Raw genomic sequence first — 27,050 nt, 5'->3', positions numbered from 1 at the left:
CCCTGGTACTCCTGTAGGGCCCATCCACACTTAGACCCAGCTTAGCTCTCACCATCCTGCCTACCACATTTTTTCCCCCAGAATTGACAACCCCTGGCCCTTGGCATCACGAGAGCCCCATTATCCTTAAAGTGGGTTTCTGGGCTCCTGCCCAGCCCACACTCCTGTTGCCGACAGCAAGGATTGAAGGAGAGAGGGGTCCTGCCACACCCCAAAGCCAGCTGCACAGGAAGCAGGTGGAAGTGGGTGATCTTCTAACCAGTTAGGCAGTGGTTGGCAGAGAGGTGACGGTGATTGGTTCAATCCCCCAAAGGAGTGAAGATTTGAAGGGAGGGCTAACCTGGGGAGACTTGCGGGCAGGGCTCATGACTTCCTCAGAGAAGGGAATGCTGTGTAGACCCCATTTCTTTTCTGAACACCCCCCCACACACACACAACCTTGGCTGTGCCTAGGGATCCCAGCCCCCTACATTATGCTAAATAGGTAATCAAACATCTTGCTTTGCTAATTACTGCTCAATCCGATTAAACACTGCTGAAGCTCATCAACAGAGGTGGAGGTAGGGGGAAGGGCTGAAGGGGGGCAACCACAGCTGTGACGAGGTCCTGTCCCCAGCTCCTCCAGGGGGCCGCTGAGGAGCAGCCGGGCTACCTCTGGCCCAGGACCTCCCAAAGGAAATGAGCAGAGGGGTTGTGGCCCAGGACCCTTCATCTCACTGCGTCCTCCCAGTCTCAGGCTTTCCCTCCTCCCCGAACCCTCATTACCCTCAGAACCCAGGCATCCGGCCATTCCCACAGCTCCCCACACACACCCCTGTCCCAGCTTTAATAAGTTCTCTTCTCTCACTGTCAATATTTGATTTCTCCGAGCCATCTCCACGGAGAGAGGGGGCTGTTCCCCTGCTTCCCCCCTACCTTGGCCCTTTCTTGCCCACCCCAGTCTCTTTGTGCCCCCAACCTTCTCTGAACCAGCTGACTTAATGAAATGATATTAAAGTCTTAAGCAACTCCAAAAGAATGGTTGTTATGGTGAAGGGAGTGGGCAGGACGCCTGGGTCCCTGAGGGGAGCAAGGGCTGAGGAGGGGGGAGAGTGAGCCAGAGGCTAAGGTCCCGAGGCCCCAGTCCCCATGGGGGAGCAGAAGATTTAGGGTGACCTGGGGGCTGGCCTATGGATCGTGGGGGGAAGTGGGGAATCAGGGCTGGGGGCTAAGAGAAGGTGAAAAGGGAGAGGACCTTCCTGGGGTCCAGGTCTCAGCCTGCTGTCCAGAGCATCCATCGGGGATGGAGAGGCCAGGGGGGCACAGGGCCTCTGTGCCAGCAGCCTCCCTGCTGACAGTGCCCTGGGCCAGTCCCGTGAGAACCAGAGTAGATGCCTCTCCGGCCCTGACTCATCCCTCTTCCCCTGCCCCCCAACAGACCCCCACAGGTGATTTGTAGCTGCTGCCCTCGCTGGTAGCTGGTAGCGGCTGGTCCGGGAGGGAGTCGGTCCATGGCGGGAAGAGCTGAGAGCTTCCAGGGGAGGAGAGAACAGAGGCCAAGAGATGGGGAGCCAAGCACCACCCCCACCTCCCCCCACCCATCCCAGCTCACTCCCCTGGGGACCCTGGCCCAGCCCCAGTCCCCTTGGGGTGGTGGGAATGCAAGGACATTTGGCTGAGCTGAGGGAGGAGGGAGGAGGCAGCCACCACCGGGCACTGAGGCTGCTGTTTGCTGAGCACACAGATTCCTCCCCACTCACCAGCTGCCGCCCCCTGAGGCTGCTCAGGCTCCCCACCGCCACCACCAGCCGCTGGGATTGGAGGGAGCCGATGCCTTCGTTTCTGATGGCAACTGAGGGAAGTGGGAGAGCCGGGGCCGCGGAATGTTCGATTCCTTCTGGGAATCAGGGGACCCTGGGACCTGGTCCCTTTAGACTGCTCCTCAGGACTCCACCTTCCCTGCTGCCTTTGAAACCTCTCTCCTGTGTGGAGTCTTCACCCGCATTCATTCCTGCATCCTTTTTCCCACCCCCACCCAACTCTCTGAGCCCATCCCAACCAGCCCCCTGCCTCTAAACCAACCTGCAACATTTCTCCCAGCCTCCCTGCCTGCAGATCCTGAAACTCTCTCTGGGGAAAGGGGTGCCCCATGGTCAGGATTCCCCACCCCACATAGCCCCTTAGGAAACTCCATTTTTCATTCTACCTGAAATTCCAGTTGTGATGTCAACCACTCCCCATCAGAAATTCCCACTACAAGCCTTTGCTCCATTCTCCTTTCCCTAAAACCCTCAACACAGACCACAAACACACACACCTCAACCTACTTTACAATCCTGCTTCTGTTTGGAGGGACAGAAAAGTCTGAGCTTCTGGAGCTCCCATGGTGGCGCAGCGGAAAGGAATCTGACTAGGAACCATGAGGTTTCCGGTTCGATCCCTGAACTCCCTCGGTGGTTGAGGATCCGGCATTGCCATGACCTGTGATGCAGGTTGCATACGCGGCTCGGATCTGGCATTGCTGTGGCTGTGGCCTAGGATGGCAGCTGTATCTATGTTTCAACCCCTAGCTTGGGAATTTCCATACGCCACAGGTGTGCCCCTAAAAAGCACAAAACAAGAAGGAAAAAGTCTGAGCTTCTTTCTGCAGCACAGCCCCAGGACAGCCTCACCCTGTGCTAGGTGGGGGCTTTACCTTCCGTGGTCCCAGCTCTTTTCAGATCCTTTACTTCCGCATTGCCTACCTGCTCCAGACTCTGTACCAGCAGCGGTACCACAGCTCCCCAATCTGAGTATCAGCCCTACCTTCCCAGAGCCTAAAATTTAGGAGAGGGAAAAATAACTCGCATCCACACAAGAAACAAAAGGGAAAAAAGAATGGAAGACTGAGTTAGACCAACTTCCTAAATGTGGATTCTTCCTTAGTGACTTGCTCTCGGCAGGCTGAGGTTGCGGATTAGAACGTGTGTGTGTGGATGTGACGCCTTTCTCACTCATCCCAAGCCCGAAAAGATCCCGCCTCCTCGCTTCGCACTTGCTGTTCCCTCTTTCTGCTCGGTCCTTCCCCATAGCACCTGCCTTCCTTACTCCTCATCATTCAAGGTCCTGAAATCAGGTCGCCTCTTTAGAGGGACCCCCGACCTCCTAACCTAGAGCATCTCCCTGTTCCTCTTCATCCTCCTCATCCCATTATTCGGTTTTTATTTATATCACTTTTAACTACCAGAAATTTTATTGTTCCCCACCAAAGTGTGGGCTTCATGAAGGCAGGGACTTTGCCTCATGCACCACATACTCCCAGCGCCTGAAATAGTACCTGGAACAAAGTAGACATGTAATAGACTTGAGTGAAGGAACGAAGGAATAAACGAATGAAAAAGCAAATGTCTTCTGCACCTCTTCTCACTGTGTTGGAGTCGTAAACCCTAGGAGTCTGTTTGTGTCTTTGTACCTAGAAATCGAATAAGATGGCATGTGTTGGGTTTAGGTGGAAGTGACCTGAGCGTTCAAATAGCTCAAAAGATACACAAGTCGCTACACCTGTGGAAGGCTGTAGGTCTTGGGTAATTAATGTTAGGGTGGGGGGGGCGCCTATAGATGCCAGTGCTCTGAGGGGGTGTGTCCCAGGGCACTGGGCACAGTGCGCTGTTCCTCTCCCCAGCTGTGCATCTGTCCCCAGGTGTCTTCCTGTCTCTCGGCACGTTATGATGTCTCGGCTGCTTTGGTGAGGTGTTTGTCACAGAGCCTGTTTATCCCCACCTCTCTTCCCTCTCTCTCCACCTGTGCCTCTAGATGTCTGTGTAGGGGGAGTCTTCCTCGACTCCCTTGCCCCCTCTCACATGTAGCCCTACCCCACTCTTGGACCCCCCCCTCACTGGGCCTTGTTGCTGGGCTCTGGGTTGCCATAGTGACGGTTGCCAAGTCCCTGAGGCTGATAGCCAGCGATGGGGCTGTCGGCTCCATCCACGCGGGAGGCTGAGGGGGGCTTCCCATTGTGTGGAGTAGGGGATGTTGCCATGACAACCAACCCCCACTAAGGGGCAGGGACCAGCCCTTCCACCCCTCCTTCAGCCCTCCCCACCTCGGGCAGCTCCAGTGTGGGCTTGGAAGGCAGGAATGAATTCCAGGGAGCCCAACACCTGGCCTCCCAGTTTTCGACTCCCCTCCTACTGCGCCTGCACCACTCAGGGACCCAGGCGTCTTGCTCAGACAGGGGGAGGGGCAGGGGTCCCACTGGACAGAGGAGGGGCAGGAGGACCCCTTGACCTCCAGGCAGATGGGAGACAGCGGGAGGGGACCTAGAGCCAGGGGAGGGGCGGGGAGGGCAGAGGTTGTGACCCCTGCGATGCTCCTGACGGCTGCTTTTGTGGTTAGAGAATGGGGCTGAGCCTCGGGGGCTGGGCACCTGGGCTTTTAGCAGAGAAAAGCCTGGGTTATGGGTACACAGGGAGCCAGAGGATAGGTGGCTTGATGCCTGGGTCCCTGAGTCTTCTGGGCACAGAGGTGCCTTGGGCAGAGGGCGCAGACTGAACACAGGAACATGTTTTCCCCCTTTGTTTCTGACTGTGACTTGCCTTGAATCCGGTACCTGGGTTTAGAGGCAGACACTTGGACTTTCCCCATGTGTGTCGCTAAGTTCACGAACAGCCCCATTTGGACATCCTGGCAACTCCCACTCCCATCTGGGTTCCCCTCTCCCTCCCCTGGAGGTGGCTGCCTTCCTCAGCCTTCTCAGCCAGCCCTTTACCCCCCTCCTCACCCCTGCCACGCGCGGCTCACCTCACCCCTCCAACCCAACCCTCTCCCGACCCTTGGTTTCATACAACCCAACCTTCAGCTAGAAACCCATCCTAACCACCAGTTCTGTCGCAATTCACGTTCAGTCATTCACCAGCCTTCTCGTCAACTTTTGAAGTTTTTTATTCTTTTTTTGGTTTTTGTTGTTCAAATTTCCCTTTTACAGTAAAACTATTGAGGTGACGGCCATACCCCGCCACCTCCCCCATGGCAATATCAACTTCCTGTTCCCTGGAAGGAGGGATTAGAAAAACCAGGAAGGAGCTGGGAACTACAGCACCAGAGAGATGACTTGACCTCTGGTGGACAAAGCAACCATCTTGGCTGGTGGTTCAGGTGGCCGACGTGGTGCTCAAGGGCAGCTCTGATCTCATGGAAATAAATGAGCTGGGAGGAAACCGAGGCAACACCCAACTGTGCACTAGAGGGCAGGAAGAGGTACCAGCTGGTCACTATGGAAAGAGTGACTGTTGCAAAGGACCACTGTCAGCTAGACCAGTCAGTAGGCCACCATTATGGTCACTAAGAAGGGAGTTGTGTTGAGTCTGAAGGGAGTAGGAGACAGAGGATGTGAAGAACAAGACAGCCATCTGGGTTACTGGGGACAACACGTGGGTTCTTGGGTTGTACTGTTGAGTAACAGAGATTATACTGGGATATGGAAAGGGAAGAAAAAGACAAACTGAGCCTGCCACGGCAGATGGCAGTCACCTTAGCTGTCCTAAAAGCAACACGGAGAACAAGGGAAGGGAGATCTTGGCACACGCCACTGAATAATACTGGGAAAACCCTCCTCGGTCCACCCGGTCTTCTTCGAGTAAGTTCCAGCTTCCTCCGGAAACAGGAAGTTCTTCCTGCCCCCTCTCCTCCACAGAGTAAGAACCATCCACCTCACCTCCCCCAAACCCCCCAGACTAAGCCACTTCCGGTTCCAGCCAGACCACTTCCTATTTCAGAAGTGCTACTTCCTGTCCTGGATGAAGGCACTTCCAGTTCCTGCTGCACTGCTTCTTGCCACTTCCCAGGCCACTTCTGTCCAGGCCTGGTCACTTCTTGTCTGGAGCAAGTCACTTCCTGTCCCAAGTGGCCCGTTCAGCATCAGACCAAGTCCACATGTGTCCCGACCGGTTCATAGCTCGCTACCGGCCACTGGACAAAACGGGACACTTCTTCTCACGGAAGCTGTTGTGACCCAACCACCCCAAATGGCTGGAGTTAAGTACGTAGAGGCCTGGGGCAGGGCAGAGGAGGAGGCCCTGCTGCCCATGACCTGTGGGCTGGGGTGGAGTGCCAGAGCCTTCCCCATAAGGCCCCCATTTTTGGCAGGCTGAGGGGAGTGGTTGGTAAGAGAAGTTGGAAGAGGGAGCTGAGGGGAGAAATGCTTTGATGCCCCCGCCCTAGAGATGGGAGAGGCACAGGATAAGAAGCCAAGAGGGTAAATAAAAGGAGATACACGGAAGAGGATGCTAGGGAAGAGGAACAGACCTAGAGACAGGAGAGAGAGAAAGAAAATAAGAAAGAGAGAGAGAGAGAGAAGAAAAAAAGAAGAGAAAAACAGTGAGAGGCAGAAAGAAAGAGATGCCAACCAAAAGACAGACTGTTCCCACCCCTAGCTCTCAGTGGGTGAGGGAGACAAGGATCCCTGGGTCACGGTCAGCAGAGGAGGCTGAGTCTCTGCCCCCTTCCCCAAGGGACTAGGACCCAGGAACACAGAGACAGAGCGGGGCACACACGGCCAACCAGAGGGCAGGCGGTAGTTGGGTGGATGTCCTAGGGAACCCTAAAAGTGGAGAAGTGGCAACAGCCAGGAGGAGCAAAGGAGCTGGTGGGGCGGGGGGGGCCGAGGAGTTGCTAGAGGTGTCTCTCAAACCATGAATTAAACTGGAGGAGCACCCCACAAAGGGCTGGATCCAGGAGAGCCAGGTCGGAGGAGCCCTCATACCTTGTAGTAGATGTTTGGAGGGCTCTGGGGGGGCCCATCCTGCACGATGTACACAGGATGCCCATAGTCGCCACTCACCTTCTCATAGTGGGGACAGAAGGGGGGGTCTGCAGCCCCACCGCCCCTCAGAGCTATCCCTAGCTCCCCAGGCTCAGCCTCCCTAGGTCCCATCCCGCCTCCACCCCCCAGGCCCAGAGACCCTCCCCTCCCGAAGGAGCCAGGACCAGGGTGGCGACTCTCCGAAGGCTTGGCCCGCCGTCTCCGCCAACACATGGCACCCCCAGCCCCTGCCACGCCCAGCAAGAGCAGCGCCAGCCCCCCTGCTGCCCCGGCCACTGCAGGCATGCTGGGAGGGGGCAGGGGGCCTTCAGCACCCCGGGAGGTTGCATTGCTGGAGGGGTCACCTGGCAGGGAAGGGGTGAAGGAGGAAAGAGGGGGAGGGGCTGAAGGAGCCACCCGGGCAGCTGCACACCCAGCCTTGGGGGTCCCCATGGGCTTCCACAGCAGTGCCCGGGCCCCTTGGGGACCCCACTTCCCCTCCCCAGCAAGCCCCGCTCAGAATCCAGGTGTGTCCAGCCCTTCAGCTCCGTGCCAAGGAGTCCTCCCCCCTCCTCTGACAGCACTGATTGAAGCACTGACTTGGCTAATTAGTTCTAATTGAGTCTTTTCCTCATTTGGCTTCCACTCCCCTCCCACCCTCCCGTCCGCTCTCCTCTTTCCTGTATCACCGCCCCCAAAACTGAAGACGGAGGGAGAGGGTGAAGGTAGGGCACTGGTGGGGGGGGCGGAGAGCAGAGGAGGCCAGGGAAGGCAGGAGGCTGGACCCCTGGTTCCTACCTGCGGTGTTCTCCTTCCCAGGCTCCAGGCTGTGGGTCGCCCCTCGGTCTCTTTCCACAGGCATCTCAGACACAGGCTTTCGGGGGGCAGCCCCTCCTCGGGGACCTGGAGATGGAGAAGACCCGAGAGAGGGGCTGAGACAGCAGCCCCCTGACCGCGATGGTTCTGCCTCAACCTCCCTCGGCTCTTAGGAGGTGTGCCCCAGCCCCACTCACTTTGTCCCACTCGGAGAAGCACCTTCATGCCTCTGGTGAGGCACACACCTCCCTGCAAGCTCTCCAGGCCTTCCCGGGTCCCGTCCGACGTGGCTGGGAGACGAGAACCAGGGAGAAGCTGGCACGCCACAGTCTACCCCTGTTGCGTCTCCCTGACTGGCCCTGACACCACCCGAGGGTCTGAGGGGCCGCTCCAGGGATCCCCCCCTCCTCTGCCCTCCATCCCAGCAGCACCTCCCCACTCGACCCTGCCCTCTGCCCGGCAGTACCAATTATGTAGTAGTCGTGGTGGGAGCGGAACTCGTGGCCCCAGAGGTTAGGACTATACTCCTGGAACTTGATGGTGAAGCGGAGATCCAGATCTGGCCGGTCACAAGTGAGAAGGAGATTTGGGGCAGGGGGCGCCTCGCAGCGCCGGCCCTGGGCACCCCCTACCAGATACAGCTTGTAGAACTCGTAATTAGGAGAGGAGTGAGGGCCAGGAGGCCGGGCCCGGGGGCAGAGCAGGTCTAGCCGGTCCCCGATCTGTGGGTACAGCACATAACCACCCTCTGCCTGGAACCTACGGGGAGGAGGGCGAGGTGGACAAGGACGAGAAGTGTCAGAGGTCTAGCGCCCAGAGTTTTGCCTCCCTCACCCCACATCCCTGCAGGACAGCCTTTGTCTGAGGGGAGAGTCCGTTCTAACAGAGCAGGCACCAAGGACTCTGGAAGCTCACGTCCGAAGCAGCAGGAAGCCGGGCTCAGAGGTCTCCTGCCCCTTGGTGTGCCCAAATGCACTCTTCAGCCCGCCCTCACCACATGCACACTGCCATCTCTCGCTCCATCACCAGCCCTGTTGCCATGGCAACAGGATGCCAGTTACCAAGGAGCTGGCCTCTCTGGAACCACACAGCCCACCCCTCCCAGGTGATTTCACTATTCCATGGCAGTCAACCACGGGGGGCAGAGCCTCCCCTCCCCCAGGCCACCCCTGAATTTCAGGGATTTCGGGGCAAAGGGTTGGGGTAAAGGGTTGGGGAGGGGTGTGGAGGATGATCCAGACCAGGGTCCCAAGTTAGCCAGGCAGTGTGACAGGAGGTAAGACCCTGGTCTGGCAATGGCCCTAAATGGGGCTAATGGAACCAGGATCCGTGGGCCAGCTGCCCCAGACACTTCCCCGCTCAGGACCCCTCCTCCCCCAGGTCTCCCGCTTCCTAGGGAAAGTGCCCTATTGCTTTGGAACTGAAGGAGTTGACTTTTCCACCCACATCGACAGGAGGCCACGTCTCCCTCGGCCCAGGCAGCCTCTGGCCCAGCAGAGCCGCTGCTTGCCAACAACTGCAGCCCCTCCCTGTGTCTTCATGGCAGCAAGGGTCTCAGAATGTGGTCACAGGGGACCGCTGCTCCGTATCTTCCCAGACTCCCAAATAATCTGCTCCCTCCCACTCAGTATTCCAAAGAGCTCCCAGAACACCCTAATTCCCTTTTCTCAAATCTATGGGAATAAGCCTAACTTACAGCCTCACACTGCACCTGACACTCCAGCTGCATCTGGGAGTTGGTGGGTAGGAGGCTTAGAGGGGGAAAGACAGTTGAGATTAGACCCAAAGAGCTACAGGAGGGAGGCCAGGACGGGGAACTGTAAGGGAAGCTGTCAAGTAAAGAGAGGAAGAACAGTCACCCTAGGTCTCCTTTGATGAGCATATGATAGGTTCAAACACCTTACCTCTAATCTTCATAAAAGCTGTAAGGACTGAGGATACAAACTGAGAAAGGTTAAGTGACTTGCCCAAGGCCACACGGCTGAAAGCAGCAGAGCTAGGATTAAGCCCTAGGATCTGATGAACCCAGAGCACACCCTCTTCCCACCGCCTCACACAGCCTCCCCAGGGAAGTAGGAAGTTTTCCAAACACAGACCGCTTTTGCTAACAGGGAGTGGGATCTGCCTGTAGGCAAGGGACCCAAAGACCTCCCCAGGGTTCTGTGTGGCTACTCTGTGTGGCTTGAAGTTTCATCTGACCCCTGGCCTTTTTTCAGAGCAAAGCAAGCATGCCAGGGAGCAGAGGGTCTGACGGCAGAGTTTGCAGCAAAGATGGGGGAGGGGGCGATGAAGTCCTCAGGACTCCAGATGCCAGGGAGAAAGAAGGGGCTTTAGGGGGCTCCAGGCTTCTTTCAGAAAGAAGTCCCCAAGCCGGGAAAACCTTCTGGTTGGAAAATTGTTCCGCCAAGGGCTCATGGACCCTCTGGCTGTGGGCAAGAGTTAGAAGACAGAAGAATCAAAACGCGTTGGGGGGAGTTGTCCCCAGAGCTCCCAAACTGAGCCCCCTGCCCCCCCATCTCCGCCACCGAGTCCCTTCTGGGGAGGGAGGCACCCTGCCCTTCCTCTCAGCGCCTCAGCAGCACCTACTCAGCTGCTCTCCTGAGAGCTGACATTAACCAGGCTCCCTCTAAGCCCAGCCCCCGACACCACAGAAGTCTCCCACAAACCCAAATAACCGCTCCACTGCCCTCCCGGCTACCCGTGAACTTTGAAATCCTTGGCCCTCGGGGGTCTTTCAAACTCCTGACACAGGGCTATCGCCACCCACACCCAGCTCCGTGTGCGACGCGCGAGTCTGGCTCCCAAGATCACCTCTGTCTGGTTACCCATCAGCTCACATCAGAGCAGCAGCATCCTCCCTCCAGCCTCCTCCCAGCTAGGAGAACCCAGCCCCCAAAGTCCCCAGAGCTCCCGTGCCCCCTGCCCAGAGGGTGTGGGGTCTCCCCAGCCCCCGGGCCGCTCACCTCTTATTCGCCGAATTCCAGTAGACAGGCTCCAGGCTGAGCCCAGACACCAGCCCCCCCAGCCCGAGCAGCAGCAGGGCCCCGACTCGCACGCCCCCCGGCCCAGAACGCGGGGCCCCCATGACCCCGTCAAGGCCTGGGGGGCGGGGCACCAACTCCCCCAAAGTCGCTCACCCCCTGGGGTGACTGCCTCGGCCGCCCGGGCTATTCTGCCCCGACCACCCGGGTGGCTACTGCCCCCCGCTCCCACGCGGACCCGCTTCCTGCTCCGCCCGCGCCCCGGCTCCGGAGCGCTCAGCCCGCAGGAGCCCTTCCAGGGGCCGTCTGCAGGCGCCCTACGCCCCCGGCCCACGCGCCGGCACCCCGGGATGCTGAGCGGGCCTAAGCCGGGGACTGGGGGAGCCGGGGGCCGGGCGGGGGCGACATGGGGCGCCGGACGCGGGAGCGGGGACGGGGGCGCCGAGCCGGAGCCCCAGCCTCGCCGGGATTGAGGGCAGCGGGCTAAGGGAGGAAACCAGTCCCGAGCCCAGGAGGGGGGAGTTAAAGGAGAGGCGGGGAGGGGGAGAGGATGGCGGAGGGAAAAGCCGGAGCTGGAGCCCGAGTAGGAGCGGGCGGCAGGATCCCGCAGCCCACGCCCCCCACACCTCCCTCACCTCGCGCACCTCCCGCCCGCCGCCCCGCCTCGCTCCCCGGCGCCGTCTCTCACGCCCCCTTTGTCTCTGCGACTCTCTGTCTCGGGCTTAGTTTCTGCCCGTCTCCCCTCCTGCCCGAGGAGCGCCCGAGCGGTTGGAATCTTCCTCTCCCTCGAATCCAGAAAGGCTCTCGCCCTCTCCACCCCCGAGGAACCCAGCCCCTTTCGCTCCCGCAGCCGCCTCCTCCCCCATCCCAAAACAACAGCACTGCTCCGGGGAGGTCTGGCGAGAATAATAATAACCTTGAAGGCTCCGCACTTTACCGAGTGGGCTGCGTGGAGCGTCTCGACTACCTGTGTGAAGTGGGCGGGGCCGAGCTCAAGGAGCCCCATTGCAGAGATGAAGAAACTGAGGCTCGGGAGGCCCCGTGACTCGCCCAAGGTCACAAAGGGAATCTGGAAGAACTCGGAAACCAAACTCAGGCTGCTCAACTCCCACTCCTGGAGTCTCTTGTTACAGCCTCCTGGATCCTTTACTGCTATCTGGGGCCTGGTGGAAGGCAAGAATTAGGAGGGGGGGGTTACACTTGGTCCCTTCTTAGATGATTGTGGGGAGAAATGGGGCTGGGAGAGGAAAGGGAGAAACTACACCCCCAACCCCCCGCATCCAGCCGGAAGGGCTGTTTCCAATTATCCTGGGGGAAGGGAAGAGGACTTGCCTTTTTGGGTGTAAGAACCCTGGCTTTCAGCACCTCTGGGCAGAGGTGACATTCCTCTCCCCTCTCTAGTCATCTCAGAGCTCCCGGGCCTTTCCTTTAATTGTAGGGTCCGGAATCAAATTCCCTGCTGACAGTGCCTCTTCAGAGACCCCTTCTCGGTGTTTGGCAAGTTGTGTGTGGTGTGGGGGGGGAGCCACTGCTTGGAATAACATAGCCCTCCATCCCCAAAGACAGAGCAGATAGATGGAGAACCCCGGGGACCGGTGACAGCTGCTGAATGAGACTCTCGCCCTTGTCCTGCCTCTAACGGGAATACAGAATGTGACGTCTGTGTTTTGCGGCACCTTTACTCTTTCATGCGTGCCCTTGACTCTGGCTACTCAGTCACCTGCCTCCTGGGGGAGTCCAGGGGCGGGAGGCGGTCCTCCTGCTCCCCTTCCCCCGAGCTGAGTAATGGTCCCTCTGCTGCTGGAAGATGGTAAATAGTGTTGAAGCGGGACTGAGCGGGTGTCTTGTCTGTCACCGTCTGCACAGTCTCACACAGTCACACCCAACAGTCTGACACACAGCTCCTGCCACTCCTGCTCAGCCACGCTCACCCTGACCCCTGCCTCCCCCACCTTGGGAGTGAGATTTCAAACAGGTTTCCCCCCTTCAGTTTACCAAGTTGCCTAGCAACCAACCAGTCAATGGCATGAAGCCCCACCCCCACTCACTTGACTTCACACCAAGCCCAGCAGCCCATTGGCTGTGGCTTAGTCCCACCTCTCAACCCTGGTTTCAGGAACAATATGCCAGTCCCCGCTGCTGCTGGACCAGGGAGCCCACCGGTACCCCTCCCCGCCCCATCTCCATCATCGGCCCCCCCAAAAAAACACAGGCTCTAGTATCATAGAAAACCTTTTTATATAAACTCGCCCCCACCCTCCTCTGTCCCTCCCTGTCCTTTCGCGTCCTGGGGAGCGCCAGGGATATTGGGGTCTGGGCCCCCTCCACACCACCAGAGCTGAAGCTGACATTCAAGGTGGACGTGGCGCATGGAGAGCAGGGGAAGGTCCTCCTCCTCCCCCTCGTCTCCACTCTCTGTGGGCTCAGGAAACACACGCTGACCGGAGGCCGTGGCCAGCAGAGGCAGGCTGGGGTGCAGGCTGCAGGAAGAGACGGGCAGCGGCAGTCAGCACCTTTAGCCGGGGTGCAGCTCCCTCAGGGATTTATCTCCCTCCCCAACCCGAGCCCCCAAATCAGGAGAATGAACTGATGACCTCACTCCATTGGTACAGTCCTTCTGGGGCAGAAAGCTCAGCACTGGCTCCGGCTTCCCCTCATGCCCGGCCCCACTGGTGTCCCACACGGAGACAGCCCCACTCGTGCTGCCGCTCACCAGGAACTGCCCGGTCCTGGGGGAGAAAGGAGAGGTGCCGCCATGGAATTGTCACTCCTGGGGCAGGAAGCCCTCAGGCCCAAGGGCTGAGCCCTTGCAGCTGGGCTCTGGCCATCCCTGGGGGCGTCAAGGCCCCAGGCACAAAGGATCCTCGGTCACTCACGGATCCAGATCAAAGTAGATGCGCTGATTGGTGGTCACTTCACGACTCAGGGACCACAATGGATTCGCAGGCTGCCGGAGATCCCAGCACAGAAGCTCAGCATCCTGAAGACAAAGACAGGAGCTTAGAGTGCTTTCCACCCTCTACTCCCCGCCGCCACTGCCACCGACGCCACTGCCCAAGACATGCCTGCCTCCCTCATGGTTTGTTTACAGGCACTCCTTTAGCTGGGCTGATTCTCTTCCCAACACAGCACAGACTGCACCACTTCTGCCTACTGCCCACCTGCTCTGGGATCTCAGAACAGGACCCCTACCTTGCGGGCTCCTGAGAAGAAGCGATTGCCATCAGGGTGAAAGCAGAGGTGGGTGACGCCCCCTTGGTGCCCTCCCAGCAAGGCGAGAGGGGAGCCATCATCCCAGGCGTACAGACCCAGGGAGCGGCCGTAGGAGCCACAAGCATAGAGGGGCTGCGTTGGGCTGAAGGCTATGCAGGAGATGATGCCGCTCTGGCCCTGCCTTTTTGCTAGAAAGGGAAAGAACAAAGTGGGGGAGAGGGCAGGAACACCGGGCATCACCCAGGCTCATGGAGGGGCACCTCCATCTCCCGTCCCAGAGCCCGTGTGCTGGCCTATCTCCCACCCCATTTGTTTTAAGCAAGACAAAGACGTCCGGTGCTCCCTGGATCCTTCTATCCCCTATAAAGAACCTACAGGCCCAAGCCCTACTTCCTCCCTCTCAAACCTCAATTCTTCCTTGAAGGGGTGGGAAACTGAAGGCGTATAGGAAAATGGAGTCAGCGCACCTCCAGGTTCCCAGCGATACCAGGATTTTGTGTTTGTTGTGGTTTTTGGCTGCACCCACGGCATGCAGGAGTTCCCGGGCCAGGGACTGAACCCAGGCCACATGAGTAACCTGAGTCACAGCAGTGACAATGCTGGATCCCTAACCCGCTGAGCCACCAGGGAACTCTGAAATACCAAAATTCTAGACACCAAAAGGCACACAGGCGTTGGCTCAGGAGTGAACCAGCTCCTTACGAGAGGTGGACCTTGGGAAATTCTCGTCCCCTCCTCGAGTCTGTTTTCTCCTCGGTCCACGCTCAGCAGTCCTGAGCGTGATGTGACCCTCCATCCACAGCCCCCGCGCTCACACAGGGTCCCTCGGCACATGGCGGGGCCCTTTCTCTCCTCCTCCCTCGGGGACCGACTGCTTACCAAACGTGGCTCGGACCTCGCAGTCGCGGCCGGGCCGGGATGTGGAAAAGACACGCACTGTCCGGTTGAAGCCACAGAAGAGCTGGGAGCCATCGGGGGAGAAGCAGAGCGAGTGGGCTGCCGTCAGCTCGTCCTGGGGACAGGAAGGGGCTGGAAAGAGGCCTGGCAAAGAGCCTCGGCCACTGTCAGAGAAGGAGAACCAGGCCAGGACAAGCCCTGGGGCCGGGTGGGGCGGTCCCTACCAGGTGGTTGTAGGAGCGAAAGGAAGCCCGGAGCTCTCCAGTGAAGGCGTCCCAGATGTGAATCGGGTTCTGCCGGCTGCTGCTGGCCACGCTGAGAGAGACACGGACACTGAGGCCCTGGTGCTGTCAAAGGAAGGGGAGGAAGCCAACTGACCGGCCCTCTCAGCTCACATATGACGGGCACGGCAAGCCTTCCTCCTCCCGAGACCCCTGGCAGCCCCTGACCTCCAGTAGGAGGGCCCCTTGAAATGGGGAGGGGGAGCAGGCAAAAGACATCACTTACTAGGAGGTGTCTGGCTGGGCTGAAGACATCAGGGAATACCAGCAGTAGTCATAGATGGTGTCGCCTTCCATCATCCGAAGGACAGGGGCCTGGACAGAGATGCAGGGATGCCTGGGTCACTGGCGGGAAAAGGAGGCCGACGTGGGCCTCGAGCAGTTTTACGGCAGAAGGAGAGGCTCTATGGGCACTTAACCAGGCAGGAAAAGGCAACCTGGGTACACACAGGAACGTGTTTTTCTTTTTTGGTGACACACACAGCATGTGGAAGTTCCCAGGCCAAGGATGGAATGTGAGCCACAGCTAGGACCTACAACAGAGCTGTGGCAACGCCAATCCTCAATCCACTGTGCCACCGTGGGAACGTCAAAGACCATTTTTTGGTTTTTAGGGCCACACCCTCTGCATATGGAAGTTCCCAGGCTAGAGGTCAAATCAGAGCTGAAGCTGCTGGCCTACGCCACAGCCACAGCAGCACCAGATCCGAGCCACATCTGCCACCTACACCACAGCTTGCAGCAAGGCGGGATCCTTAACCCAGTGGGCCAGGCCAGGGATCCCACCTACATCCTCGTGGATACTGGTTGGGTTTATAACCCGCTGAGCCACACAGGAACTCCCCAAAGAATCGAATCTTCAAGGCTCAGCTCAGACTTTCATGTCAGATGTGGGCCACCGAAAGCCATACAGATTTATTCTTTTGCCTTTTTTTTCCTTTTTACAGCCACGCTTGCAGAATATGGAAATTCCCAGGTCAGGGTCAAATCAGGGCTGCAGTTATGGTCACAACCACAACTGTGTTGCCACAACCACAGCAATACAGGATCCAAGCCACAAAATCTGCGACCTACGCCGCAGCTTTCGGCAATGCTGGATCTTTAACCCACTGAGTGAGGCCGGGTTTGAACCTGCATCCTCACAGAGAAAATGTCACATCCTTAACCTGATGAGTCACAATAAAAACTCCTTTTGCTTTTTCAACAATTAAGAGAGGAAGAAAGAAACAATATCCCAACCCAGAGACAAAGAACCAACCAATGATACCAATATCTATCGAGCGCTGACCAGGTGGCATTTGATCCTTTTAAAACATGATTAAACAGGAGTTCCCATCGTGGCGCAGTGGAAACGAATCTGACTAGGAGCCATGAGGTTGCAGGTTCAATCCCTGGCCTTGCTCAGTGGGTTAAGGATCCGGCATTGCCATGAGCTGTGGTGTAGGTCGCAGATGTGACTCGGATCTGGTGTTGCAGTGGCTGTGACGTAGGCCGGCGGCTGTAGTTCTGATTAGACCCCTAGCCTGGGAACCTCCATATGCCTCGGGTGCGGCCCTAAAAGGACAAGAGACCAAAAAAAAAAACCCATGATTAAACAGTTCAAAGGTTACACTAAAGCAAAACAAAACCGAACCCTGTGACTCCTCTATGCAGCCTAAGAAATATTTTACAAAACAGTTAAAACCAAGGACACCCTCCCTCAGAAGTAAACACTCTCCCAAATTCATTTATTTTTTTGTTTTTGTCGTTTGTCTTTTCAGGGCCGCACTCGCGGCACATGGAGGTTCCCAGGCTTGGGATCTAATTGAAGCTACAGCTGCCGGCCTATGCCACAGCCACAGCAATGACAGATCCGAGCCGAATCTGCAATCCACACCGCAGCTCATGGCAACTCCAGATCTTTAACCCACTGAGCGAGGCCAGGGATCGAACCCGCAACCTCATGGTTCCTAGTTGGATTCGTTTCCACTCTGCCACAATGGGAACTCCATTGTGTTTTTTTTTTTTTGTTTGTTTTTTTTTTTTTTACAGCCTCACTGGTGGCATATAAAAGTTCCTAGGCTAAGGGTCAAATCAGAGCTGTAGCTTCCAGCCCGTGCCACAGCCATGGAGGATCTGAGCCCCATCTTCAACCTACACCACAACTCACAACAATACTGGATCCCTAATGCACTGAGCGGGGCCAGGGATCGAACCCACATCCTCATGGATACTGGTCTGGTTCTTAACCCACTAAGCCACAATGGGAACTCTTCTCGTGTATTTCTTTAGGAATATAGTCACAGAGAGAAAAAGCCTCATGTATATTTGGCTTACCTGCCTTTAAACTTAATATTAGTGCTATCAAGCTGTATGCACCCCATCGTGATGGTGAGATTTCTGGCAACACACTTAGCTCGCGTTCATGCATCTTCCCTGCTGTAAGCTCCCCACTCACCCATCCTTCTCCCTGACAGTCACTGAAGTTTGCCCAGTTTGGGGCTCCTGTGCTTAACGTGCTGGTACACATGTGGGAGGGTTTCTCGGCAGTTTCTGCTAAAGAGGGAAGCTGCTGGGCTCCAGGCGTGCGCTCTGCCAGCTCTACTAGATGGTGTCACTTTTCTTCCCAGCGTGCTCGTCCGGATTTACTCTCCCCTCAGCGTGTGTACGTGTATGAGTAGCTCTGCCTCCTCTTGGTGTTGCCAGACTTTCAAATTTTTCTCCATTTGCAGGCTATGAAATGGTATTTCATTTCGGGATGAACTGGCCCTTCTCAATGCTGGTGAAGCTAGATATTTTTCTGTCTAAGGACACCTTTTCCTAGTTTTTACCTGGTTTTCTCCTAGGTTGTCTTCTTCTGACTTGAAGACTATCTTTAAATCAGTTGGATACCAGTCCTCTGTCGGTTATCTGCTGGCCCTTGAGGTGATGTCACCCGACCGTGACTCCAGGGCCCTCCTCTCCACCCTGAACCCTTGCATCTGACTGCCTGGTGAAAAGAAAGCTCCCCTTGGCTCCCCCACAGGCCCCTCAGACCAGCCTCTGCCGCCGCCTCCTGGGCTCCCTGTCCAGTTTTCGGGCCTGAAATCTGAGCCCCTGGTCTCCTCCTCCTGCTCACCCCCTTTCCCCTCCTGGCCCGACCCAAGGCCAGATCTTGCCAGTTCCACCTCCTCGGCTCACCTGAACCTGCCCCCTTGCCTTCCTTCCCATATGAAGCCACTGCCTCTTGAGACTATTTCTATACATTCCCCAGGCCTCTCTGCACCCCACACTCCAACCTACCCCTCCATTCTCCCCTCTGCAGCCACTTCAAAGCCCTAGAGGCCTGGTTAAATTGGAACCCTGTACAGTGTCCCTCTCCAGCATAAAATATTGCGATGACGCCCCCTAACTCTCTGTATAAAACCCAACCTCCCATGAAGCCTCCTCTCAGCAGGCGCCGACCCTATACCTACCTCTCCAGGCTCCTCTCTCTGTATTCACTGCTATTATATCACTTCATCCCAGCATTCAGACTCTCCGCTCCGAGAAGGCACCAACTCACTACACTCCCGAACTGCAGGCTTTCATGCATCCTCGGCTCTGGGTCTGGAAGAGCCTGCCCTCACCTCCCCCCAGAACCCCTTCTTCCACGGCGCTGAGCCGTGCTCCTGCTCCTCGCCACTGGAGCCCTCTGTGCCCCCACACTCTGCAGCGTACCAGCTGAGAAGGCAGGAACCTTGTCTCTCTGGCTCACCACTGTGTCCCCAACCCCTGGAGAACGATCAGCAGCCAATAAACAATGTTTTGGTGGGAAAAGGTAAACAGAAGACTGTTCTAATAACGTAAGGCCCAAAATAATAGGGCCTTGAATTCAAATAGGGACAGTGGAGTGAGGTGGATGGATTAGAAAGATCAGGTGGACTTGATGGGATTTGCTAATTAATTGGATGTGGGGGTTGGGGAAAAGGAAGATTAAAGGCTGAGACCTGGGCTTCCGGTTTGGATACCCGAGGTCACCAAGACGGTGGAGAGACCTGGGGAACACAGGATGGCTACGAGGTGCCAGCATCCTCCCTGAGTCAGGGAGAATCGACAGCATAAACCTCAAAGGAAAAGTCTTTGCATCGAGAAAGAGCAACTATCTGGATATGGCGTTTGGGAATGAGGGCACCCCCCCTTCCGAACCTGAGACATGGAGGGCACAGAGGGGGCCCGGCCTCCCCGGGAGAGGGTACAGGAAAGTGAAGGCCTCAGGCAAGAGCCACAGGGTAAGGAGAACACCAGGGAAGAGGCCGGGCAGTTAGAAAGAGGAGTTCCAGAAAGCTCTGTGAAAAGGCTATGAGAATACTCAGAACTATCCTCTCCCAATTTCCCCACCTATATCAGTTTTATCTGTTTCCATACTTAACCTGCAGACACTAAAAATGAAGATGGCTAATGAGTGAGGCTGTGACAGAAGCAGCACACTCACTCTGTCAACAGCAGTAGGAATAACAGTAAAATAGGAGCAGCTTTTGAAAACAAACTGATTATCTGTATAAAAAGACATTAAAAATTATATATATATATATATATATATACACATAGAGAGAGAGATAGCCTCTGACCTAGGATGTTTCTTATTTATAAAATTTCTCTGATTCTCTGAAATCTGCATCAAAACATATGGAGATGTTCACTGAAAAATAATTAATGACATAAAAATCCTGGAAACAAAACAAAAGTCCTGGAAACAATCCAAAAGTCCAAAACAGGGCAATAGGTAGGAAATTGTCATTGGCATTCACTGCAATATCATACACCATTAAACATGATAACTATGAAGATTGGAACAGCGTGAAAAACACTTAGGATACGACAGTTAAAAGAAAAATGCAGTATACAAACCATCTACTCTAGGATCATAACCACATGGAGAGCTTCAGCACTCGGTCAGAGCTTAGAAAGAACGTAGAAAAACTCGAAGGGCTGAATTTCAGAGTGTTAGGTAATGATATTTTCCCCCCTTTTTAACGTTCTCATTTCTCTTAAATGACTGTGCGCGATGAATATTCAGCCTCTTACATTTCCAGTCTCCTCTGCCTGTCCCTGTCCCTTTCAGGTTGGCTGCACCACGCCCGCCCGGCCCTGGCTGCTGGACACCACTAGTTTCTGCTCCAGGAAGCAGGGCTAGGAGTGCCTTGCAGGTTGCACAGAGAACTCGCGTGCCCGCAGCTTCCCATCTCATAGAGCTGCCCGTTGGCCCGGGGGTTCAGGACCACCCCAGGAACGGGCACCCTGCTTTCACCACCGAGACCTGCACTCCCATGAACCTCAGGCACTAGAGAAGTCCCAGGCTGCTGGGCCATCTGAGTCTCACCGCCACCTGCACGCTGTTCCACACTCCCTGACTGGCCCCAATCCTCACTCCCCCCTGCTCTCCCAAATCCTTGCCCTTAGCCTCTGAAATTCCTACTCTAGAACCTTCAAACGCCCTTATTTCCATCTTCTCAGAACGCTCTGTCCACCCACCTGGACTTGCCGGGTCCCGGTTGACCTCATGGTCTTCTCAAGCTGAAACGCCTTTAACTCTCACCCCCTTCCCAGTACAAACCTTAAGGGCAGGAGGAGGGTGTGTGGGTGTCAACTTTGCTCCCTACTGTCATTTCCAAGTCTTTCTACCACCTCAGCCTCTACGTCCCCCGCGGTTCCTGCCATCAGACCAGCTCCCCATTTGCGTCTTTCTCCATCCGCTGAGATCTTAGCTCCTGCTCACTGTCTCACTCCCCACTGATACTCCCGTTGCGCTGGGTGACTCCCACTTCCACCAGGACTTTAAACTTGCTGCTCTCTCTTCCCAGCATGTTCTTCCCCCAAATCAGGTCGGTTCACACTCCCTGACCCCCTTAGGTCTCTGCTCAAATGTCAGAAATTTTTAATTTTAGTAATGAAATCTCCTCTGGGAGTTCCCTTGTGGTGGTGCAGTGGGTTAAGGATCCAGCCTTGTCACTGCTGTGGCTTGAGTTCATTCCCTGGCCTGGGAACTTCCACGTGCCACGGGTACAGCCAGAAAAACAAAACAGTGAAGTCTTTTCCTTTTTTCTTTCCCCAGGCCAGAGATCAAACCCACACCATAGCAGTGACAGTGCCAAATCCTTAACCTGAGAGGCCACCAGGGAACTCCCGATCACTTAATTTTTTAAATTAATTACTTAATTAATTATTTAGGGCTGCACCCACAGTATGTGGAAGTTTCCAGGCCAGGGGTCAAATTGGAGCTGCAGCTGCCACCTACACCACAGCCATAGCAATGAGGGATCTGAGCCTCGTCTGTGCACTACACCACAGCTCATGGCAATGCCAGATCCTTGACCCACTAAGCAGGACCAGGGATCAAACCTGTGTTCTCACAGATACTAGTCGGGTTTGTTACTGCTGAGCCACAGCAGAAACTCCACAGCCACCCTTTTTAAAACTGCAATTAATTCTTCCAACCCCCCTCTCTGCTTTCCTGTTTTCCATAGGACTTGTCAGATATGTGTCTTACTTTGTTATTTTATTTATTTATTTATTTTTTGGCCCCACCCACAGCATGTGGAAGTTCCCAGGCAAGGGATGGAACCTGTACCACAGCAGTGACAATGCTGGATCCTTAACCCCCTGTCCACCAGGGAACTCCAGTTTTGTTGCTGTCAGATACCCAGCATCTAAACCAGGCGTGGCACAGCAAAGGTGCTCAATGAAAGTGTGTCCAATAAAGGCGTCAACAAAAGAACGAACAGAAACACCCAACATCCTGGCCTCCACCATTCCTTGCCTCTCTCAGCACCCAGGGCCATGGCCTTCACCCTACGCCAGCCACCCAGCCCCACAACCACGGCATCGCTACAATCTCTGACCACCATCTCCGACCCGTCCCGCCCCCTCGCTCTGCTATTTCTACCCCAACAACTGCTCAGCTTCATCAGAAACCCATTTACAATCCACTTCCTTCCCCACTCTCCATTCTGGCAGCCCTGTCAAGCAGACACTCTCAAAAGCCCCCTGGGTCTTTCTCGCCCAGCAAACCCCAGCCAGACCTAGTCCATGGCCCCCATTCCTCCCAGTCCATGCTTGCCCTCAACTAACACCCAGAACGACTGGTGGGTACTGAACACTTCCTGCATGCCAGGCACTGTTTGAAGCACTTTACACTAATTTTTTGTCTGCCTTTTTTTCTTTAGCGCCACACCTGTGGCATATGGACGTTCCCAGGATAGGGGCTGAATTAGAGCTGTAGCTGCTGGCCTACACCACAGCCACAGCAACACAGGGTCCTTAACCCACTAAGCAGGGCCAGGGATCGAACCCGGGTCCTCATGGATACTGGTCGGGTTCGTCACCATTGAGCCCCGACAGAACTAATTCTTTTAATTCTCACCACAACTCTTTGAGGTGGATGAGTTATTATCCTCATTTTACAGAGAAACTACAGTCAACCTCCTGGGAAAAGATGCACAACCATGCTAACTGCTCTCATTTTAAATGGATACAACAAATTTCTAGTGGGCACTAAGCAAAGTGTGACAGGGCTGCTGCATTTCTCGGTACTTTTGATTCTTCCACCCCGGGACTAAGCCCTTTGGCTCTCTCCCCACAATCCTCTTCTTTCAGCTGATAACCTCCTTTTATGCGTCACTGAGAAGCCAAGAGACAGAGACACCCAAATCTTCCCATGACCAAACAGCTGCCTTGAACGAAACCTCTGCCTTTCTTCCTACCGTGAGGAAAGATTCTGGAAAGATTCTGCGCCTGTCAAAGTCTAGCCTCGTCCTCCAGTGTGCTCTGGATCCTGGCTTCACCCAGCCTTGCAGGTGCTTTGTCACCCTGCCTCCCTCCCACAGCAGCAATTCCTCCCCTCTGTGGGTTATTCCTGACCTCACAGAAGCACCTCGTTAACCTTTCTTGGGCCCCCCCATTCCCACTGGTCACCATTCCATTTCTCAGCTCCCTTCTCAGCATAGGAAACCATTTCCAAAGAATTGCCTCTCCACCCACCCTAACTGCCTTCTGCCTCCATCACTTCTCTGAACGTGCTCTGGTCAAGGTCACTAATGTCTTCTTGGATCATTCTATAAATTTGCCCCCACTCTCAACAGCATTAAACGTGACTCTGGAGGTCCCTGGTGGCACAGAGAATTACGGATCCTGCATTGTCAGTGCAGCCACTTGGGGTGCTGTTATGGCGTGGATTCAACTGCTGGCCCAGGAACTTTCATTTGCCACACAGCCACAGCAAAAAACAAAAAAAAAATGCGACTTGTGCCTCCACTTTCGTAATTTCTCCTGCACCCTCCTCCATACGCCGGAGCATTCCAGGCTCTGCTTGAGCCTTCTCCTTCTCCATCTATGCTCTCTCTCAAGACTGAATCCACTCTCAAGCCACAAGATGCTCTCCCACTCCCAAACTACATCCCGAGCACCCTTCTCAAAGTCTCCCCTTAGATTTACATTGCCGCGACCTAAAAACCCTTGACTTCCATCCCAAGAGCTCTTCACTTCCCAAGTGAACTGTATCTCCATCCACCCCACTGGCTTCGCAGTCCCACAAAATATACTTCAACTCCACCCATCTCTCTCTCTCCTGATGCCACCCCAGCCCAAGCCAGCATCGTTTCTCGCCTGGACTATGACAAACTGCGTCTTAACAGAGTCTCCACTCTTGACCACTCACAGTCCATCAGAATTCCCTGGTGGCATTGCTACTGCAGTGGCACGGGTTCAATCCTGGGCTTGGGAACTTTCATGTGCAGCCAAAATAAATGAGTAAATAAACTTCAACTATCATTTCACTCTTTTATTTTTTATTTTTCTTTTTATGGCCACACCTGTGGCATATGGAAGTTCCCAGGCTAGGGCTCACATTGGAGCCACAGCTGCTCGCCTACACCACAGCCACAGCAACGCCAGATCTGAGCCACATTTTCGAATTATGCGTGCAGCTCATGGCAACGCCGGATCCTTTAACCCACTGAGCAAAGCCAGGGATGGCACCCACCTCCTCATGGATCCTAGTCTGGTTCTTAACCCACTGAGCCACAATGGGAACTCCCAACACTCTTCTCTTTTAAAACTCTCCCATGGCTTCCCAGAGGCACTCCGAAGGCCCCACCCACAAGATCTGGCATCAGGCATGGTGGCCTTCTTTCTGTTCCTTGAACACATGAAGTTCTTTCCCAGCTCTGGGTTCTCTGGGTTGTTGTAGCATCTCTGCCCCCTTCTTTTTTTTTTTTTTTGTCTTTTCTAGGGCCGCTCCCTCGGCATATGGAGGTTCCCAGGCTAGGGGTCGAATCAGAGCTGTAGCTGCCAGCCCACGCCACAGCCATAGCAATGCGGGATCCAAGCCGCATCTGCAACCTACACCACAGCTCACCGCAACGCCAAATCCTTAACCCACTGAGCAAGGCCAGGGATCGAACCCGCAACCTCATGGTTCCTAGTCGGATTTGTTAACCACTGCGCCACGATGGGAATTCCCACATCTCTGCCTCTTTGTGGAGCACTCTTTCTATACCTCTTCACATGCCGATCTTGTCATCCTTCAGGTCTTAGCTCAAATGTTTCCTTTTCAGAGAACTCCTCCCCAGCCACTTTATTTAAAGTGGTATCCTCTGGTTAATCTCTCCTCATTCTGTTTACTTCCTTCACGGTATATATATATATATATATATATATATTTTTTTTTTTTTTTTTTTTTTAAAGCCCGCACCTGTGGCCTATGCAGGTTCCCAGGCTAGGGGTCGAATCGGAGCTACAGCTGCCGGCCATAACCACAGCCACAGCCATGCAGTATCCGAGCCGCATCTGTGACCTACATCACAGCTCTCGGCAATGCCAGATCCCTCACCCACTGAGCAAGGCCAGGGATTGAACCTGCAACCTCATGGTTCCTAGCTGGATTCATTCCCATTGCGGTATTTAACAAATACCCCTTCATGGTATTTGTTAAACTCAATAATGAACTTGACTGCTTATTGGGTAACATGTTTCCCACACAAGAAAGCAAACCAGTTCTTCATCTGTCTCGTTCATCACTTCACCCCAACACCAAACACAGTAGGTGGCATATTAGTGGTCATTCAATAAATATCTGAAAGTCAATTAAAAACTACGGAGAGAAATCCACTACTCCTTTATGGAAAACATATATTCCTAATGAAAGATAAGCCAAATATCACTTTAAATGACTTCGGAACTGACGGCCGAAAATGCTACCTGTGGAAACTCACGGTGAAAAAATACCCTGTTTGTGACAGGAAACATGTGGACTGTACTTTCTCCATCTACAGGCAGGACTTAAAAGTGCCCTGGCTGAGGAAGGGGCAGTTAGTCCCTACCCTTACCATTTCTGCGTATTCCAGCTGCTCCCCCTCACTGTACAGCTCTGGGGGCAGGTTATAAATCCGCAGGACGTTATCAGCACTATTGGTCAGGATGCAGGAACCATCAGGGGCCCTAGGAGTAGGAGAGAGAAGCCTGGATAGACCTGTATCTTGCGAGTGTTGGGCTTGAGCTGAGCAGACCTGTGGCAGAGGTGAGCCCCCTCCTCATCCTTACTTACCACTTACAGCCTTTCAAGAAGTTCTCAGGTTGGGTGCTGAACTCTGACCAGGAACCGCTAAGAAACCGGGGTAGCTGCGAGAAGCTGTAGTTCCAAGTGCTGGAAGGAAGATGGGGAAGACAAACCTGGGTCGCCAAAGCCAAGGAGAAATGGGCCTGGAGAAGTGGGGCTGAGGACTGGCGGATGAGATATATCTCACATTTCCAACCTCCTCAGATTCCTGAGCCAACTGCCATCAGCACTTACGTGTATCCCTCATCCTCTGGAGCGGGTTCCTCAGACACATCTTCCATGTCTTCTCCCGGCCCCAACTCTGGCTTGTTCGTTTCTTCTGCAGGAAGGCTCACTTTTTCAGAAAGTTCTTGCTCCTCGATTCGAGGGCTCAACTCACTAGGAGTATCAAACTCAGCTTCCAACGGAGTGGAGAGAGAAGCTGGGTCCCCTTCCCCCAGCTCCTGGGACACGGCCGAGCCAGCTCCAGGATCCGGGGATATCCGGGGCGCATCATCCCCATCGGGTGGCGGTGGCGTCTGTTCAGGGTTCGTATTTTTATCCATCGAGGAAGCCTGAGGAGAGAGACGGGCTGCAGCTGGGGCCTGGTCTGAAGGAAGGCAGTCCGGAGCTAACACTGGCGCCTCCGGGGTCTTCATACTGCAGAGGAAGCACGGCAAACATTGGCCGCGGCCAGGCAATCCTCTTCCCGCCGGCTACCAGCTGCCGGGCCTGCGGAACGGCAGAGACCGCCGTAAGTTCGCACGGATCCGGACGCAGAACTGGAGAAACCCAGCAGTGCCTTCTTTCTGCTCCCGGGATAGGACAGAAAACAGCCCCCCGCCCCCAGGCCTCGCGAGGCGAGGCGGGCGAACAGGAATGTTGGAGAGCTCGGCGATCCTTAGCCCTGTCGGTGGCTACGCGCCACCTGTTCTCGCGGGATTTGGGCCCACCATTCGATTGGACCTCCGCATCCCGGATCAGACTTCGCGGGCGACCCACAAGAGGGGCGGGGCAGGGACGTAACAGGTCACGGGTTACCGTTCCCCTCCAGTCCTGAATCTCCTAGTGCCTGCTGGGACTTGTAGTCCGAGAGCTTCTGAGTCAGGGAGATGTGTCTGAGCTCCTCGCGCTATCATTCTTCAAGCACCTACTCCCCTCCCCACCTGCAGAGGGCGCGAGCGCTATATTTGTTTTTACGGGGTTTGAACCTGTTTTGCATCTCAACTCCTCAGACCTCCGTCTCTTTTCATTCATTCAATAAATATTTATCATTGAGCTCTTCTTTGCTACCCAGTACTGTACTGGAAAAGACAAGAATGAATAAGATAGTAGGCAAGGTCTCTGCTCTCCTAACGCTTAGGTTGCTGTGTATTGAAGGCAAGGAACAAATTATTTCAAAACGTGATAGGGTCTAGGAAGGAAATTAAACAAGACAGTGTGATACAACGTAACTAGGAGAATACGTTAGCTTGGAACATTAAGGAAGGTCTTCCTAAAAATTGACATTTTAGCTAATGAGGAACTATCCAGCCATCTGGGAGAGCAGAGTTCCAGGCAAAAGGTGCAAAGGC

General features: G+C 55.1%; 2 protein-coding genes across 5 annotated transcripts; both read right to left on the bottom strand.

The window, feature by feature from the left end:
* Positions 1-4,881: 4,881 nt before the first annotated feature.
* Positions 4,882-12,566, bottom strand: EFNB3 (ephrin B3). Of its 3 annotated transcripts, XM_084982544.1 has the most exons (6): positions 11,887-12,566; positions 11,522-11,717; positions 8,040-8,332; positions 7,771-7,863; positions 7,556-7,660; positions 4,882-7,122 (listed from the first exon to the last, which is right to left on the bottom strand). In XM_084982544.1, exons 4-6 carry the CDS (start codon positions 7,796-7,798, stop codon positions 6,713-6,715), a joined length of 543 nt encoding a protein of 180 aa, XP_084838670.1. In that variant the 5' UTR covers positions 7,799-7,863; positions 8,040-8,332; positions 11,522-11,717; positions 11,887-12,566; the 3' UTR covers positions 4,882-6,712.
* A 207-nt stretch (positions 12,567-12,773) lies between these two features.
* WRAP53 (WD repeat containing antisense to TP53) lies at positions 12,774-26,310 on the bottom strand. 2 transcript variants are annotated; one of them, XR_014821804.1, is made up of 10 exons: positions 25,732-26,310; positions 25,486-25,584; positions 25,268-25,379; positions 15,172-15,260; positions 14,889-15,011; positions 14,647-14,779; positions 13,747-13,955; positions 13,431-13,534; positions 13,149-13,283; positions 12,774-13,034 (listed from the first exon to the last, which is right to left on the bottom strand). XR_014821804.1 is itself a non-coding variant. In XM_003131944.5 (10 exons), exons 1-10 carry the CDS (start codon positions 26,133-26,135, stop codon positions 12,791-12,793), a joined length of 1,620 nt encoding a protein of 539 aa, XP_003131992.1. In that variant the 5' UTR covers positions 26,136-26,310; the 3' UTR covers positions 12,774-12,790. The 2 variants fall into 2 exon arrangements, 1 of the variants encoding a protein (XP_003131992.1); XM_003131944.5 differs by having other exon boundaries at positions 14,889-14,979.
* Between the last annotated feature and the right edge of the window lie 740 nt (positions 26,311-27,050).

Source organism: Sus scrofa, chromosome 12 (genome assembly GCF_054392235.1).
Source record: "Sus scrofa isolate SSC_HxYL_T2T_F1_AM1 chromosome 12, Sscrofa_HxYL_maternal_Yorkshire_Landrace_v2.0, whole genome shotgun sequence".
In the NCBI taxonomy this organism is placed as follows: domain Eukaryota; kingdom Metazoa; phylum Chordata; class Mammalia; order Artiodactyla; family Suidae; genus Sus; species Sus scrofa.
Note: the sequence above shows the minus strand (reverse complement) of the source record. Positions and strands in the feature narration are given on the sequence as shown.

What these genes read in the sequence shown, in the direction of transcription:
- EFNB3 (XM_013981315.3), bottom strand. Translation starts at nt 10,658, where the DNA reads ATGGGGGCCCCGCGTTCTGGGCCGGGGGGCGTGCGAGTCGGGGCCCTG. An exon ending in TGGAATTCGGCGAATAAGAG is followed by an intron (nt 8,333 to 10,536) that starts GTGAGCGGCCCG and finishes TCCTCCCCGTAG; the next exon opens with GTTCCAGGCAGAGGGTGGTT. An exon ending in GCTTCTCCGAGTGGGACAAA is followed by an intron (nt 7,661 to 7,770) that starts GTGAGTGGGGCT and finishes CTCCATCTCCAG; the next exon opens with GTCCCCGAGGAGGGGCTGCC.
- WRAP53 (XM_003131944.5), bottom strand. Translation starts at nt 26,135, where the DNA reads ATGAAGACCCCGGAGGCGCCAGTGTTAGCTCCGGACTGCCTTCCTTCA. An exon ending in AGCTGGAATACGCAGAAATG is followed by an intron (nt 15,261 to 25,267) that starts GTAAGGGTAGGG and finishes ATCTCTGTCCAG; the next exon opens with GCCCCTGTCCTTCGGATGAT. An exon ending in TTCGCTCCTACAACCACCTG is followed by an intron (nt 14,780 to 14,888) that starts GTAGGGACCGCC and finishes TCCTGTCCCCAG; the next exon opens with GACGAGCTGACGGCAGCCCA.